General features: G+C 54.6%; 5 protein-coding genes across 5 annotated transcripts; 3 read left to right on the top strand and 2 right to left on the bottom strand.

The window, feature by feature from the left end:
* Window positions 1-1,570: 1,570 nt before the first annotated feature.
* B0T26DRAFT_360792 (guanine nucleotide exchange factor) lies at window positions 1,571-5,689 on the top strand. The gene is made up of 4 exons (XM_060434601.1): window positions 1,571-2,516; window positions 2,606-3,388; window positions 3,461-3,647; window positions 3,697-5,689. The coding sequence occupies exons 1-4, from the start codon at window positions 1,899-1,901 to the stop codon at window positions 5,199-5,201; spliced, it is 3,093 nt and encodes a 1,030-aa protein (XP_060294608.1). The 5' UTR covers window positions 1,571-1,898; the 3' UTR covers window positions 5,202-5,689.
* Window positions 5,511-6,786, top strand: B0T26DRAFT_360812 (uncharacterized protein). Its single transcript, XM_060434602.1, has 2 exons — window positions 5,511-6,026; window positions 6,152-6,786. The coding sequence occupies exons 1-2, from the start codon at window positions 5,819-5,821 to the stop codon at window positions 6,604-6,606; spliced, it is 663 nt and encodes a 220-aa protein (XP_060294609.1). The 5' UTR covers window positions 5,511-5,818; the 3' UTR covers window positions 6,607-6,786.
* A 430-nt stretch (window positions 6,787-7,216) lies between these two features.
* Window positions 7,217-7,573, bottom strand: B0T26DRAFT_651468 (uncharacterized protein; the record flags this gene model as incomplete). Its single annotated transcript, XM_060438279.1, has 2 exons — window positions 7,217-7,386; window positions 7,468-7,573. 2 exons carry the CDS (start codon window positions 7,571-7,573, stop codon window positions 7,217-7,219), a joined length of 276 nt encoding a protein of 91 aa, XP_060294610.1.
* Window positions 7,574-7,928: 355 nt separating this feature from the next.
* B0T26DRAFT_716988 (uncharacterized protein) lies at window positions 7,929-12,097 on the top strand. Its single transcript, XM_060442305.1, has 5 exons — window positions 7,929-8,209; window positions 8,278-8,585; window positions 8,649-9,401; window positions 9,453-9,663; window positions 9,721-12,097. The coding sequence occupies exons 1-5, from the start codon at window positions 8,085-8,087 to the stop codon at window positions 11,609-11,611; spliced, it is 3,288 nt and encodes a 1,095-aa protein (XP_060294611.1). The 5' UTR covers window positions 7,929-8,084; the 3' UTR covers window positions 11,612-12,097.
* Window positions 12,098-14,099: 2,002 nt separating this feature from the next.
* Window positions 14,100-15,323, bottom strand: B0T26DRAFT_651540 (uncharacterized protein; the record flags this gene model as incomplete). Its single annotated transcript, XM_060438287.1, has 1 exon — window positions 14,100-15,323. One exon carries the CDS (start codon window positions 15,321-15,323, stop codon window positions 14,100-14,102), a length of 1,224 nt encoding a protein of 407 aa, XP_060294612.1.
* Between the last annotated feature and the right edge of the window lie 901 nt (window positions 15,324-16,224).

A 16,224-nucleotide genomic window follows, 5' to 3' on the forward strand; every position in this document is an offset into this window, starting at 1 on the left:
AGGTCAGTTGTAAAGTAAGTTTGCATGATGGCGTAACAGTGACGTCTCACGGCGTGGGTGCTCTGAAACATAATCACAGTGGGAAACCCAGGTTGGAATGGAGATTAGAGCACCCAAGACCGCCATGAACCGGCAAACGCTAAAATTGGAACCATATAGAGGGGCCAGTGGCCGCAGAATATTCGGCAATTCCCCTCGTGTTCTCGCGGCCGTGGATTGCGCAAGACTGAGAAGTGGTTTCGTGGAGAGCAGAGCATGCACTGGCACGGCGTCGATTCTGAATTGGATTAGCGTGGTTGGGTACATGAAGAATGTGAAACCGCCAGACCCATCAAAATCATGCCTGATGGAGGGGCAAAGGCGGACACTTCTGCCTCGACGATCAGCAAAACGCTGCGAATGGTGAACAATAAGAGAGCGCCTGGGCGGAAAACGTGAGACATGGGAATAAAGCTCGACAAAAACGCATGTCATTTCGCAAGCCTAATGTACATCTTGACACTCCATGACCGGAATACCATGAGGTGTGACGGGACAGAGCGACAGGTTCAACGAAAGGCGTTAAACGCCCTGCAGCGCAACTGGAAAAGGATGCGTGGGACGAGGGCCCCGACATCAAACCATATTATCTACGCGTAAGCAGCTGGACACTTTGCTGTGTGAATGGACTGGAAATCTTTATTCCCTGCTGTCTCCTTTACGTAATCTGCGAGTTTGACAAGGTAAGGCAAGCACGGTAGCTAGAGAGTCAAGTACGGAGAAGATAAGGTACCTTTTGGTAGTTAGAACGGTCAGAGGGAGGCGAAACACACCCAGACAGTACCACAATTGATGCGCCTTCCCTAAACACATTCGACACATTTTGCTCTTGACGCCGAGCGTAGTCGCGAATAAACATTCCGTGTGGGAATCGCCTTCTTCCAGCCTGCAGCATCGAATGACGGCCCAGAGGAAATCGACCGACCTCCACTTCCATTGAAGCCCCAGGCCCGGCAGCTGCCCGCAGGGGTGTGGGAAGGCCCTCGACTCGATCCATGTGCCTGTGACCTTTTCAGTGCCAGTTTCGCTGCTGGGCCACCCGCTACAGGCCAGCAACAAGCCGTTTCTGGCCCCCCATGGACCACCGCACCCGCCCTGCGAGCGAACCCACTGGTGCCACCTAAAGCGAGGTGGCTGTCTGTTCCAAAGTCCTTTTGCGCGCCAACCAACCATCTCCGAGAGCGGGTTGCTAGCCACGACCATCCGTTTCAAACCACATCTCGACACCACATTTGCGCCCAGACTACAGCGCTCAGCTATCGCCACCGTTCACCGAGGGCGCCCGCGACGAAGCAAGACCGTGCAACAGTTTCGCAGACACGCCGAGCGCGCCAAGCCACGATCAACGGCAGATAAGGAAACACACCTCAGGCTGCTGCAGTGCACTCGAGGTAGCGGGACAGGGGAAAAGAGGAGGACTACCGATCTGAAATACACGAAAGCGAGGACGGAAGAGGAAGGGACAAGTCATCACTGCTGACGAGACGGAGAGACGGCGACAACATCGGCGACGACGACGACGACCCCGCGATCGCAACGCTTCCCGCCTTGTCTGGGGTGCGTGCCTTATTGCGGCTGACGGGAGCCTGAGGGCCCACGAACCAGGCGCCGACTAGCGTCGAGGGTATCCCGCCGTGACTCGAATGCTCAGTCCAGTCGACCTCGATTGCCAGCCCGAGTAATCGTCGCATTTGGTCTCTCGACAGACCCCGCTACGTCGCACACCAAGCCGCCATCGCAATTCCACATCCCTTACAGCAGCCTCCGATTGACATCCTGCTTTGACAGGGCCCACGAGATTGCACCCCCCGCCATCGCGGATCGGTCCCCACCGCGGGTTTGCGAATGGAGAGCTAGTTATGGCCCATGCTCCCCTTCTTCGAACGAACACCGCCCCTAGCTTCCAAGCTTCCATGGACGGTGTCTCCAGAACAAATACCATGAGCAGCATGTCGAGCGCGCCGCGCGTGAGCAAGCTGTCGGGCTCTGCGACCTTCCCGTCGACAGCCTCGTTAAACTCCTTGTCTAGCTCGTCCACTCTCGTTGCGCAACCGAGTGGGACGACAAATGGCCCGGTCGTGGCTACCAGCAACATCATAAACCAGAAAGCCGACGCATCCCGATCCTTGTATCAAATATGCGTATCTTTGAAGCAGAGACTGTCCAAAGTGCCCGGCTTCGAGAAACGTATGGAGCGGTTAGAGCAAATGGCGGACGATCCGGACGAGGGCGGGCCCGTTGAGTCGTTGTGGAAGCTGCTGCGAACCGGGTATCCGCTCTTGGACATCTACAACGTCCTGAAGCAAGACCAGCCCCCCCTCGTAGCGGACGAGAAGCCGGGAGATTCGGAAGCCAAGAAGTCAAAGATTGCCATCTTGACCTTTGTGAGGGCCTGCTTGAAAGAGCTTGAGCTGCCGGCCGAGGAGTGCTTCATAATCAACGACCTCACGGGCACCGATACAACGGGGTTTGTCAAGGTAGGCACCCTTAGCCCTCTCATTGGATGCCGTACTCTGGTCAAGTCTGCCCCTGTTGCTCCTCCCACAAGTTCTGACCAGTTTCTTAGGTAACCGCCGTCATCAACTATGTTCTTGATCTCGCTGAACAACGGGGATTGCTACTTCAAAACCAACCATATCCCGAGGATGACTCCATGCAACCAACATCCCAGATGAGCTATCGAGACTATGTCGTTCGCGAACTGGTGGATACGGAGCGCAAATACGTCCAGGACCTTGAGAATTTGCACGACCTGAAGAAAACACTGGAGCAGAGGGGTGTCATACCCGGCGATGTCGTCCATGATATCTTCCTCAATATCAACGCGATCCTAGACTTCCAGCGCAGATTCCTCATCAGGGTAGAAACAACAAACTCGATGCCACAGGCAAGACAGGAATGGGGAAGTCCGTTTGTTACATACGAGGAGTCCTTCAATATCTACCAGCCTTTTATCGCCAACCAGCGGAAGTCTGCCAAACTAGCAGGCGCCGTATTCGACAAGATCATGTCTGCCGAGCACCCGGTTGCGTGCGATTTTAACACGCTAGACGGCTTTCTTCTCAAGCCAATGCAGCGGCTTGTCAAGTACCCGCTTCTCCTCAAGGATCTGCTGAAGAAGAGCGAGGACGAGGCCACCAAGACGGATCTATCGGCGGGCATTGCTGCAGCCGAGCGGGTTTTGCAGAAAGCCAACGAGGCTGTTGGCCGCGATCTACTGGATGAAGCCCTTGAGGATTTAATAACAAGAGTGGATGACTGGAAGAACCACAGGGTAGACCAGTTTGGGAAGCTGTTACTCCATGGAGTCTATACAGTTATCACTGGCAAAAGTGACCAGGAGAAGGACGTGAGTCTCATTTTTCCCGACTAACTAGGCCTGGGTGGCAGTCGAAGTCTCCATACTGACCGAACCGTTTAGTACGAGATTTACCTCTTTGAGTGCATACTCCTATGTTGCAAGGAGATTGCACCCACCAAGAGCAAGGACAAAAAGGACAAGACGCGGTCAACCGGCCCCAAGGTGCGCAACAAGAATGCCAAATTACAACTAAAGGGCCGCATCTTCATGACCAACGTCACGGATGTGGTTGCCATTTCGAAGACCGGTAAGCACCCACATTTCTGACAACCTTGACGCATTTTCTGATCTTTTAGGCTCGTATACGGTGCAAATCTGGTGGAAAGGTGACCCCGGAGTTGAGAATTTCATGATCAAATTCCAAAATGAGGACATGATGAAGAGGTGGGCAGCGGGTCTAGATCAGCAGCGCAAGGAGAATGCGCCACCAACCCAGCCGAGCCCGGATCAGCCACCACCAAATTTTGCTTGGATTGCCTCGCAGAGCAGCGGGTTGGAAAACCCGTATGCAAAGCAGCAGGAGGATGACGATGACGAAGACGAACAGTTTGGCACACCGACGCCTTCTCAGTATGGCGGCGCCACACCCCAATCGTTGCCGGGCACAATGCAGCGGAATGGCTCGAGCACAAGCTTGCGCCAACGATCAACAACGGGGGATAGTGCTCAGTCTGTCCCCGGCCTTAACCGTGTTCCTCCACCACGTTTTCCCCTCCCGCAACCTCCAGCCGCACTTAGTGTTCAGACGCAGATTGGAGGGATGAATCAACCGATGCCAACGCCTCGTGGCGGCGAGTCGTACTTCTCGCCTGTGGCGGAGTCGCCGGCATCAAGTCGGACGAGCACAACAAGTGGTATCTTCGCCTCTGGTTCAGGCTACCAATTCCCCAAGTCGGGCACTCCCCAGCCAAACTGGGGACCAGAAGACAACAATCGCTACACAGCTCCGGCCATGCCACGTGCACCTTCGAGGGACGGACCATCGCCTGTTAATGCCTACGGGATGGTGAGCTCGAACGGGCGCAACCCTCGGGGGCCCTCAATGCCAGTCTTGTCTCGGGAATCCGCCCAGCTGCAGCAGCAACGTATTCGAAGTTATAGCACACCGGATATCAATGGGCAGGTGAATGGGCGCAGTAATAGTCAAGGTGTTCCTGCGGTGCCGGGCATCCCTGCGCACCTGCACCCAACTCACCATCGGCATGACTCTAATATCCCGAGAAGCAACGCTGGTAGTCCCGCAAACGATTTACCGTTGCGGACAAACACAAGTTCCCCCAGCACTCAGCGCGCAAGACAGTACGGGGGCACCATGGCCCAGTTCCCGGCTCAACCCATATATCCGCGTCAGGGGACACCTAACGGTGGGGCGAGCCTGCCGCCGCCGGGTCCGCCGCCGCCCGGCTTGGCACCGCTTGCGCCTATTGATACGACACGGGCCATTTCCCAAGGTCCTGGAACAGCACCCATGTCGGGCCAGATCCAACTTGTCCCCCCTACCCCTGATATCCCGCTGCCGACGCAGCTGAAGGTGAAGGTGAACTGTGATAACAATAATTATGTGACCCTTGTCGTTCAGTTCAATATCACGTATCAGAGTCTCATCGATCGCATTGATGCGAAGCTGGCGCGGTTTACCAACAGTAGTATTGGAAAGGGAAACCTCCGGCTTCGGTATCGTGACGAGGACGGCGATTTTGTGACAATCGAGAGCGATGACGACATCCTAATTGCGATTTCGGAGTGGCGCGAGACCAACCGTGGAGAGATCGAGCTCTTCTGCACCGGGGCAATGAACTGAATGTTCCCTTCCGGGTGGCATGTTCGAGTTGTGGAGCACCGAAATGGTGGATTCCATATTCCGCACCGAAGGCGCTCGAAAGAACAGCAGTGCACACACAGCTTGCACTCGTCGACATTACTCCATCATTCCCTTCACCTCAACGCGCCTCATTTTGCGTCAACTTATCTGTTTTGAATCACTCTGCATGGAGTCCATGGAGCCCTTTTTTGTCCTTTTCATCCGCGGAAAGCTGAGCAAGCAACATGCAACAAAGCATCACACCTACTCGATACATCATTGTCTGGACACTCCTAAATTTTCTAGTATCTCTTTCTCTCTCTCATGCCGGGGATTTTGATGGACTCGCATAGAGGACGGAGTAAAAAATCCATTGTTTTCAGATAACCCTTTTACACCAAAACAAGGGAGGGGCGGGACCAAATACTCACATCACACATCAGACCTTCCCTCGCAGGTTTTTTTGTTTCTTCTATAGATGGTGGAAAGCATTTCCCATGTCTGTTTTTGACGTAATTTGTCCCTTTTCATTTTGCTTAGGTATTTTGATTCCAATGCCTCTGTTTACACCTTGCACCGCTCTTTTTCACTTCAGTCCGGCTTTGGGGTGAGCGGAGATGCAAACCTGCATTGTCCCCCCCTTATCACACTCATACACACTCACACACAAACACAGTTGTTCGATTCTTGGAGATAGTTTTGTTCTTTTTTTTTCTTCTTTTTTTTGTAACCTCCCTGGAGCATACGATCTCGTGTCTCTTTGCTGGATCTTTTTTTTTCAGGGACACGACATGGGACGCATTGCGAAATGGGGGGAAACGCACAATAACAAGTGGGGATGTTAACGAAGGAAGATTTGGCTTAGATATGAATACCCAGGAAGCTTCGTTTTTGTCTGTTTTCATTTTTTTTAAGTAGTCGGACGTTCCTTTGCTTCCCTTTTTCCCCACAATTCAATTTATTCTCACTATCATCAATGTTGGGACCGCTTGTTGTTCTTGTTTTTTTGCTGGCTCGAGTCACTCATTTTTTCTCTTTCCTCCTAGGTACTTTGTGTCTATGCGGCACCTTTTTCTCTTTTGTTCTTTCAGCCTTCTCCCTCGTTCCGGCGGAGGCTGCGGAGTTCATACCGGCTAGGCTATCAACGGTGTTTGTTCATTCTTTTTTTGTTTTTCGTCTACTTTTTTTTATTTACTCATGGCCTGGATCGTTCTCGTTTGGTTTGCCCACTTTCCTGCTTCGTCTCTCGCCGGGGTCTTCTTTTTGTCAAAAGAGAAGTGCGGGTGGCCGAAGGAAAGGAGGAGAGTGCCTAGCTCATCATGCGCGGCCGCTTTTAAGGACCGGAATGTTTGGTTGCGAGGGGGTTTGGATACCTAATGCTCTATCGAGAGGCAAAACTAATTGACGTCTCTTCTCTGATCTGCGTGCTCGTTGGCTGTGCTGTGAATTAGGCATGTGCTTTCATGGTGCTACGTAATCTTGCTTCCCCCTAGCTAGGCCTACAATTAGCTAATATTATTTACTAGATTACGCGTTCACGGCAACGGTGTTCGATAACAGCGTGACCTTCAATAATGACACTGGAATGTTCGGGTGTGGTATCACTCGTTTTGTAACGGGCAAGTTCCGTCTTCAATATAAACAGAAATATCTTCCCAAAAGTGAGCTACTCCAGTTTCATCGCCCCTGCTTTACACTATTGTACAACACGTTGTGTCAAGCCAAACACCATATGGCTATTCCCACCTCAAAGATGTAACGTGAATGGTAATGGATAGAAGAGCTGGCCCAGCATCGAATGTCGTCTGTCAGGGGACATCTGAGCACCAATCGACTGCTTGTTGCGCCCGGAAATGTCATGTTGTGGGGCTTGGATTGTTTGTTTCCTCCCACAGCTGGTCTGAGTGTAGCTTCTCTACGCCATCCCTTCCTTCAACCATCGAGTCCGTTTCGATTCGCTCGATGGCGGTTGTCTTGGTATCTGGACTAAATGACCCTCGCTCCGCTGTGCCCGTTTATTTGCCCTTCTTTGCCTGCGATATCAACTTGCCCGACAACCGGCGCAGATGGTAGTTTATCGTGTTGGTCGGCGGGGCCGGCGCGGGCGGTGCGTCCATGCACCCGCGTAGCGACATCTCGATGTTTTGGCAGCCGGCGCTGTTGTAGCCTGCTGACGCCCAACACGCTGGGTCGGGGAAGTAAGGGGTTAGCTCGTGCCTCTTAAATTGCGACTACCTAGAGGACATATGGCATTGCGAGCGCTCACCCAGGACTGAGGCCAGGACGGTGACGCAGGCGTTTGTTTCGGTTTTGTTGGGATTCCTGACCCGGAGGACCTTTAGGGGCGGAAGCCGGACCGGCTTGTGAGGCATTGTGGGGGAAAAATTGAAGTGTATGTGAGTCGGTCGTGCTATTGCATTAATAGCATGGCGCGAACGGGGGCGTTGTCGTTGTCGGAACCCAAGCCTCTCTTGCGTCCAGCGGCCTTGCAAAGCTCCAGTGCGATCCATTGAAGACTCTAGCTCCGTCGCGGAAAGATTTCGCTGTCACGTGATGATTAGCTTGGGCCTCCACTCTGTGCCATCTTATCAGAGGAGTGGGATGGCAGATGGTGGGGCTGTCTGTTATGGTCCGTGCCTGCCTGCCGCAAGCAGAGGGAAAAAAAGAGATAAGCTTTGATTGGCCAAAAATTGACGATGGTAAACACAAGTTTCCTCGACCGTCACTGCCAAGGGCGACCCTGTTCTAAAACCAAACACGCTCCGATCGCCAAAAACGCGACCCCCCTAGTTTTTGTCGCGCATTCCAGCAATATTGAAATCGCGTGCATTTGGCAGCAACGACACCCCCTAACTTAGTATTTGCGTGTTTTTTCTGCTTTTCATGTCTCCTTACACCCTTCGTCGCTTCGGCTCACCCGCGGCTTCCTTTCCCTTCATGGCGATGGTAGACCCAGCGGACGGGTTCGCGGCTGCCATAGCTCGGAGCTCTGCTCTTTGCCCCACGCCGTAAGTTGCCCACCTTTACCCTGCCCTTCTAAATGTGCAATAACCACTGACCTTTGTTTGTTCATTAGATCCCCGATCACCAGCGCGTGCTTCACAGCCCCAGTCATTCCGTCGCCGAGATCGTGGGAGCGTATTCCTGTCGATTCCGCCACTGCGGGCCGTCGGCAGCGAAAGATCTGGAAGCGTGTGGGCGGGATTACCTCGGCTGCTTTCGACGAGAGCTATGCTCGAGCTGTGGCAGAACTTGAGAGTCAAGGTCAAGGGCCACGGAAGCGTGCTCGGCACGAGAAATACATCCCACCCTATGGAGATGCGAAATGGGGCATCAGAGCCGGGAAAGAACTTGACGGCGAATGGGACCTAATTGAGGCACGAGGTAAGAAAGAAGTACCACTGCTAGCTTACATTCTGTTGTGATATTTACTAACGTACCAAACAGTTGCAGTGTCAATTGCGAATAAAGAAACAGAAGCAAAAGCCCCTAATAGCACCGCTTCGAAGCACCGAGCACATACCGACTCCGTTTCGCAATGGATCCCACGGAAGCGTCACAACTCTCGCTGGCCAATTGAGCCCAAGAATAAGAAGTCGTTGCGCAAGCTCGGCGATTTGCAGCCCCTTATCGAGTTCGCCATGCCATCACTAGCTCAGCTGTCGGCAGCCCAGTTGGACGATGCTAAAGAGCAAGTCAACGACAATCAAGTAATGACGAAATCGACACGTCGCCTTAGCAGACGTATCTCTATCGGCCTCGGAGAAGAGTCGTCTCGCAAGATTTCCACCATAGCCCTGACGCCAGGCAAAACAGCCGGACCAGCCATGTCGCCGGTCAAGAGACCCCCTGTCACGTCGCCGAAGAAGGTTGCAGAGTCACCTCTTCGCACGTTCACGGTTAATGCCACACCGTGCAAAGTCGTGCTGGAATCACCCAAGACCAGCCCGATAGTCAAATCACCATCAAAATCCTCACCTCATACCCACACCGAGGTTACTTCAGTGGCTGGCGTTGACAATTCTCCTCTTGTCTTTGATCAGCCGACTTCTGATATTACAACTCTACCGGCACACGAGACTCGAAGACGTCTCTCTCTGAATGCCGCCCGACGGATTGAGCGTCGCGCAAGCGGAGGCCTTAAGATGGCAACCGTTTTCCACGCTGAAAAGCCTAACCGGCGGCACAGCTTTAACACGACTGGATATGTATTAGATGATGCCAACCAGAGACGCAAGACTCTGGACATACCTTCTACCTGGCTTGGATTGGGATTGGATACGCCCAAAGCCTTAAATTCTAGCAGCGCGCTCGTCGATAAGGATGGCAGCTCGGACCAGCTCGCGGAGTCGTCTCCCAAGGGGCAAGCACCTCTTTCGCCTGTTCCAGCACTTTCACCTGTTGTGGTTGATGCAGGAACTAATCTTGACATCTTTGGTCAAGGGCGCAAGTCTGTTGCCGAGTCTGCAATTCCTGTGGCTACGGATGATCAGATATCGAAGGATATCGACCTTGCCGAGTCTGCAATTCCTGTGGCTTCGGATGATCAGATGTCGAAGGATATCGACCTTGCCGAGTCTGCAATTCCTATGGCTGCAGACGTTCAGGAGGATATCGACGTTGTCGAGCCTGTAATTCCTGTGGCTACGGATGATCAGATATCGAAGGATATCGACGTTGCCGAGCCTACAATCCCCGCGGCTACGGATATCCAAGAGGATATCGACGTTGACGAGCAATCGGAGTTCGAGTTTCCACCTCACGATCCTGAAGGCTTATCGACGATTTTTGAGGAGTCATACGTCTCGGACGCACAGACTCCACAAAAACTGGCTAGTGGGCCGTCTACGACAAGCCCCATTTCCGCCGTCGGGTCACTGGAGAAGACTGAAGAGAAGTTCTGCTCGTTTAGAGTTCCGGAGAGTGCAGAGACACCCATTAGGAATGTAGACGAGGATAGCACACCGTCTCAACCCCGCCAGGTTGAGTCCGGTTTCACACCCATCAATATCCGACAGATCTCGCCGCAAAATGGCAGCCCAGTACATGTCGAAGGTCCTATAGAGGACACTCAAATGACCTCGGGCGATGTCGATGAAGAAGTGTACGACGAGTTAATGCTCGAGGGAGATGAAGTCGCAATGGTCCGCGTGGAGAATGATACGCTCGAACTGCATGCCCTTCACGAGGATTCTGAGACTGAAATGTTGCGGAAGTTTGTCACGCGGGTAACGGCTGATAAGAACGCCAAAGCCGCAGCTGCCGCAGCCGCTCTGGCTCTGAAATGCCTTCCCAAGCGCCGATCTGGCTCAACCGGATCAATAACGTCTTCAACTGGCTCGCCGATTTCCAAATCCGATGCCGCCATCGGGAGGTCTCCTCTTTCTGAACGGAGCCCGAACAGCCCTGGTCCGATTAAAAAGCGGAAGCTGGGCGATGTGAGCAAAGGAGATGACGGCAAGAAGGACATGGGCGATACCCCGACAGACGGCCCACGACTCAAGCGTCGACGAAGACGCCTCGACCCCGTGTTAGCGGGTGCAAATGACTTTACAACCGCACAGGAGTTGTCCGAGTCGATCTCCTCTACGTCGGCGCCCCGTCGATCACTTCGACCACGGAGCGCACGCGTTACCCTCAAGCCGGCCGCACCTTCGGCGAACTCGGCAGCCTTGTCCATGATCCCAATTCGTCTTCCCGGAATGAGCATGATGGACGAGTCGATAGTGGGATCGCCTCATCAAAGGGGCAGCTCGGATCATGACGCTTCATCCATGATCACGTACGCCAAAAGCCGTAACGAGCAAAAGGACGTCGCAACCGTCACGCGAGCGAATACTCGCAAAAACAAGGGGAACTCTCTTTTTCCGAGGGCCGTTCTCTCACAGCAGGCCGCGGGGAAGAGCGTCTTTGACGCGAAAGAGGTCCGCTCCGTAGAACCACGCGACAAGGAGGCCCCGGATGGCGGCAAGAAGGGGACGACCAAGGGTGTCCGATGGGCGGAGGAGCTAGTTCGGTACCAGACCGACGAGACGGCCACCAAGGCCATGTCGAGCTCCCTTCTGGCAGACGTGATGATGGAAGACACATCATCCGACGAGGGCAACGAGCTCGCCCTCCAGCCCGAGGCGCCGAGGGCGGCGGTTGACAAGGCCGCCCCTGTGAAGAAGTCGGCGGCGGCCAGGCGCACCCGGTCGTCAAAGATTCTGGCGCCGACGCCTGTCAAGAAGGTGACGGCAGAGAAGGTGCCCGTCGCGGCAAATCCGCCGGCCCTGACGACGGCGGCGAAGTCGTCCAAAGCGGGCGAGAAGAGGGCCGGAATGGCCACAAGGCAATCAAGGATTGCCAAACTGGGGATGAGTGCCAACGGCACGCCGGCGCCGAAGCGGCGCGGTAGACCGCCCGCCTAGGTGCTGGCGTGCCGTTGGTGTGTGGTTTGAGTATTTGCGTTTGTTTGAGTGATTGCATTTGTTGGAGTACTTTGCGTGGTAACAAGTTTGGTAGTGGCGAGAATACCCCGGGGCGAGATGAGTTTGTTTGTGTGGTGTTTGGTGTTGGGTGTTAAATTATTTTGTCGGTTTGTTTTGTCAGATCATTTTATCGGTTTATTCTTTCGGTTTAATTTACAGCATCTGTCGGTATTGCGAACATTCCCGTCGTTGCGTGTGTCTGTATTCCAAATTTTCATGTCCATCTCATCACCCTTGATAGACGTTCCTAGAATTAGAACTTTGAGGTGTGTAAGTGGTGCGTGAAGGTCTGTCATTTCTTGGTCCGACTGCCTGATCCGTGTAGGACGGATGAAGACTTGATAGCCTTGTTGGGCATATGCTTCAAGATTGACGCTATCTAGACAGATGTCAAAGTTATCTGAGGCCATCTTAAATGTTGCTGAGTCTAAATGTCTTTCTTATCTACGCCCTCTTCGGTGACTAAAACTCGCTACAGCCTCTGCGCGCAGCAACCGAACAGAGTTGGAAGGCACCCGCGGCTACCCTGCTCGTGCATTCCTTCGCCACCCGTACTGCAGACCGCCCGGTGGGCACTCCGGCTACTATTTCCTCAAGCACTATAGCCGACAGGTGAGATATCAACAACACCATTCCACAAACACGCCAGGCCAGAGGCCACAGCCCGGTCTCGTGAATTCTCAAGCTGTCGTCTCTTGCAGGATCAGCTACCTAGCCGTTAGTTCGCCAACCCTTGGGCGGTGACATCGTTCCAGCGAGGAGCCGTGATCGACCGCGACCAGCAGAGAAAGCACCACTCTGGCCCTGGCGGTACGCACGCGATAGTACACACCCAACACCCAACGCCGACACACCAACATTGAGTCGGTCGCCCCGATATTGTCTCTCCCCAGTGAGCATAGTTTAATTATGCCCTGGGAAGATGTACTATCATCCGTGTCCATATCTTTTGCGTCAAGTGTCAACTATCTCTGTATATACGGAGCCGTCGCTTCGCCGGAACTATAGGCCCAAGAGCTGAAGGTCTCCTCCATCTTTCTCCTTCTGTAGAGGTGCTTAAGGTAACTAACGGCAGAAAGCCGGCATGGCGTAGGCTATGCGGGAGTCAAAGACGCTTCTGTTTACAGCTGCTCGTGTTATCCATGGTAGAAAGGGGGGAGGGTGTGGACTGCGAAGGAGTCGATGAGAGTCCCCCCTCTTTAGGGCTCAATTATTTTCGGGCATGCTGCTGCCCGTAATTCCTTTTGCAGTGTTTGTTGTACAGTACCTGGGATGAACATATTAAGTGTGGCCATCAAGTGCGGCCGGGGGCCGTCTTAAACAATCTCCAAGTCGCGTCAGAGCTGCGCATTTCGTGTGCAGAAGAAAACCGCATCCAAAAAGATCTCTCACGTCCCAGCTTGTTGTTATTTGTTGTTGATGTTATAACGTCAGCCACCTGTAGCGTCCGTCAGTGGGCTACAGTTTCTCCAACGGCGCCGCCTTGGCACCCCGCAGTGGGCGGTCCGTCACAGCACGCACTCGGCCCACCAACCCCAATCGCCACCATCTGCATCTGCGGGGGACCCGCCGTGGGCATGTGGTATAAAGTTCAGATTTAGATCCACCTATCAAGTTTGAACTGACGTTATTCTTATTCTGACCTCCATGACGGAAATGGGTTACGACACCTGGGAGAATGGAGCCGTGCGGGCCATCGCGAGCCCAACCCAACGGAGTAGGCAACCTGTGCCATGTCTTAGACGGAGCCGAGGGCAGGGACAGCGAGCGGCCGACACACTAGACAGTTCACGGCATTCCATTCAGGCACCCGGCCTCTCTCTCCCTTGTGTAAAAACCGCGAAATCCCCTCGTTGTGGACGGCTTAGATGGTCTTGCAATCCCTTCCTTTCAAAAAAATAAATATGTTCTGTTCGCCGCTCTAATACTCCTACAATATCTGGCCGGAAGAGTCCGTGACAATGCCATGTTGCGCACAAAATCTTATAAACAAAACGCCGACGCGCCACCAAAGAAAAATCCCGACATCCCATCATCTTTCTCTCTTCCAGACGTTTGACTAGATTCTTTTCAGAGACGTGAGTATGTGTGTGTTTTGTGTGTTCCCCATCCGCAGAAGAAAAATCGCCATGCTTACACCAACGGTTTTTATAGCCAGTTCCCAAACAAAACTCGGCCGGGCATTATGTTTTCCGAAATTCTGGAGAAAAAAAAAAGGGGGGGGGGGGCAAATAACAAACAAAAAGAGCAAAAAAAAAAGAAATCAGCCGCCGTCCGTACATGCTTCATATTATCCTTTCTTTAAAAAAGAAAAAGAGATGCCGCTTCCCTTTCCTTTCTCTAACGCGGCCTCGCACGCTTTGAAGAGCCCCGAACCCAGCGGATCGACAGGGACAAACAAAAACGAAAATGACAAGAAAGCAAGCCATCAATCCGCCCCCTTGTACGAGTCGTCGACCTTGATGAGGCCCTCGTCGTACATGTGGCGGACGACGGGGTAGACGGCGCGGGCAAAGTTACTCTGGCGCTCGAGCACGTAGCGGGGCGAGATGTGGCTGAAGCCCGGGACGGGGTTGTTGTTGCGGCCGGGGTCGAAGGCGTGCAGGACCCAAGTGCTCGAGTAGTCGCGCTGCCAGTCGGGGAAGACGGCCGGGTCCTTGCGCTTGTTCCAGCGGTCCTCCATGGCCTCGGCGTGCTCGGGCAGGGGGTCGCCGTCGTGGAAGCCGGCGGGCAGGTTCGAGGCCGTCTCGTTGTGGATGCCGAACAGCAGCTTGTTGTCCTCAACCTCCCAGCTGCCGGGCTGCAGCGCGTCCTGCTCGAGGATCAGCACCTCGCCCGGCTCGCGCGCCAGCCGCGGGCCCAGCCACGTCAGCACGCCGTTGCCGTGCGTCGTCCACCCGCCGTCGTACACGGCGTTCATCTCCTCCCACCACCGGTTCAGCAGCAGCGCGTCCTTGCGCCCAAAGAAGATGCCGTTGTTGACCTGCCCGTGCTTCTGCCGCCCGAACACGGTCGCGAAGCCGCAGTCGCGCAGCGCGCGCACGTCGCGCAGCGCGTGCGCGTCCAGGTCCAGGTACACGCCGCCCATCTCGCGCACCACCTGCGTGCGCACAAAGTCGCTCTTGTGCTCAATCACTTTGATTTCGCGCCCGTTGCCCGCCACCTTGGGCTCGTCGACATTGTTGATGCGCAGGTTGGGGATGGCGTTGAAGATGAGCTGGTTCCACTGGTTGGGCCGCCCGCCCTTGCCCTTGCCCTCGCGCGCCGCCTCGACCGCCGGCGCGCCCGCGTTGGTGTGCATGTAGACAATCTCGGGCCGCCAGTAGTACCACGCGCTATACACGGACAGGAAGTGCTTAAACTCGAAGTTGAACTCGCTCACACCCTCCTTGAAGATGTAGACAAAGTGCACCGTGTTGGGGATGTGGACCGGACCCGGCGGCACTACGACGTCGCCGCCGGCGCCCTGCCCCGCATTGTCGCCATCGTTTGCTGGTGATGATGGCGCCGCGGAAGGTTGTGAAGGGCACGCTCGGTCGGCGCCCGGGTGCCGGAAATTGAGGATGCCCGTGTCGCTAAATGTTTGATGGGCAACGAGGCCGAGCGAGATGAAGACGAGGACGGCGGCGATGGGGATCAGCCGTGGCGACATCTTCATCGGGGATGACCCCGTGGAGAAAATCATTTCGGCTCGGTTGAGTTTTTTTTTGTGCTAAAGTCGGAAGTTGGCGCTGCCACGGAGGCCGTGTGCCCTGGTGGTAAGGGCGGTGAGAAGCATAGGTCGATTTCAGACAAGGCGAACGGCGTGGTAGGTCGGTCGGGAATGGAACGATGCGGTGCGCGTTTGCGTTTGCGTCTCGACGGGACGGAACTCCCAGGTCGGGGGGTTTGTGGGAAAGGGGGATTTTCTGGGAAGGCTCGGCTGCACGACGCAAGCGCAGGATTGATTCCCGTGTTCTCCTGACCAGTGGCCACTAACCTGGGCCTCAGCTAACTGGCGGCACGCGTGCTATTGGTGTTTGCCAGAGCCAAGATCTATCCGTCCATAAATGGCAAGGGAGCGGATTATTAGGGAAATGGGCCAGGCCCAGCTGTTCGCTCTTGGGCACTTGGCCTGCTGCCGGCCAATGGGAGGTGCGGCCAGTGGGGGCCTATTCCCAGCCCAACACAGCGCAGGCCAGGGGCCCAGAGCGCTCCCCGCAACCCAATGTGGCAGGCGCAGGGAGGGCGGTTGTCTCGTCGTTGGCCGTTCTTTCCATCTACAATGCGGCGCCTTGCAGACTCCGCCTCTCGCGCAATGTCCGACGTTGCCTTTTGCGCTGTTGGTGATATCGAGACCGCCCTAGCTGCTGCATCTTGTGTCCTTTGTGCTCACGGCGCAATTTAGCTTGTCAGACTTGAAGCCGCCTGCTCGCTAAAAAATGGAGCTGAAATCTCCCACTCAAGGGGCAAGAGGGGCTCCGCGGCCATTTAGGGGCTTGGCGCCGCCCCGTCCGACGATCTCGTAGCCCGCAATCCCAGGAGCGCGAGTTGACTGCGCCCCATGACCGCAA

The sequence above is a fragment of the Lasiosphaeria miniovina genome (genome assembly GCF_030549165.1).
Source record: "Lasiosphaeria miniovina strain SMH2392-1A chromosome Unknown B0T26scaffold_5, whole genome shotgun sequence".
In the NCBI taxonomy this organism is placed as follows: domain Eukaryota; kingdom Fungi; phylum Ascomycota; class Sordariomycetes; order Sordariales; family Lasiosphaeriaceae; genus Lasiosphaeria; species Lasiosphaeria miniovina.

Bases quoted from the DNA above. Each gene is read 5' to 3' on its own strand.
- B0T26DRAFT_360792 (XM_060434601.1), top strand. From the start codon at position 1,899: ATGGCCCATGCTCCCCTTCTTCGAACGAACACCGCCCCTAGCTTCCAA. The intron at 2,517-2,605 runs GTAGGCACCCTT...CCAGTTTCTTAG, and splicing joins ATACAACGGGGTTTGTCAAG to GTAACCGCCGTCATCAACTA. The intron at 3,389-3,460 runs GTGAGTCTCATT...CGAACCGTTTAG, and splicing joins AAAGTGACCAGGAGAAGGAC to TACGAGATTTACCTCTTTGA.
- B0T26DRAFT_716988 (XM_060442305.1), top strand. From the start codon at position 8,085: ATGTCTCCTTACACCCTTCGTCGCTTCGGCTCACCCGCGGCTTCCTTT. The intron at 8,210-8,277 runs GTAAGTTGCCCA...TTTGTTCATTAG, and splicing joins TCTGCTCTTTGCCCCACGCC to ATCCCCGATCACCAGCGCGT. The intron at 8,586-8,648 runs GTAAGAAAGAAG...CGTACCAAACAG, and splicing joins GGACCTAATTGAGGCACGAG to TTGCAGTGTCAATTGCGAAT.
- B0T26DRAFT_360812 (XM_060434602.1), top strand. From the start codon at position 5,819: ATGCAAACCTGCATTGTCCCCCCCTTATCACACTCATACACACTCACA. The intron at 6,027-6,151 runs ATAACAAGTGGG...CTTTTTCCCCAC, and splicing joins GAAATGGGGGGAAACGCACA to AATTCAATTTATTCTCACTA.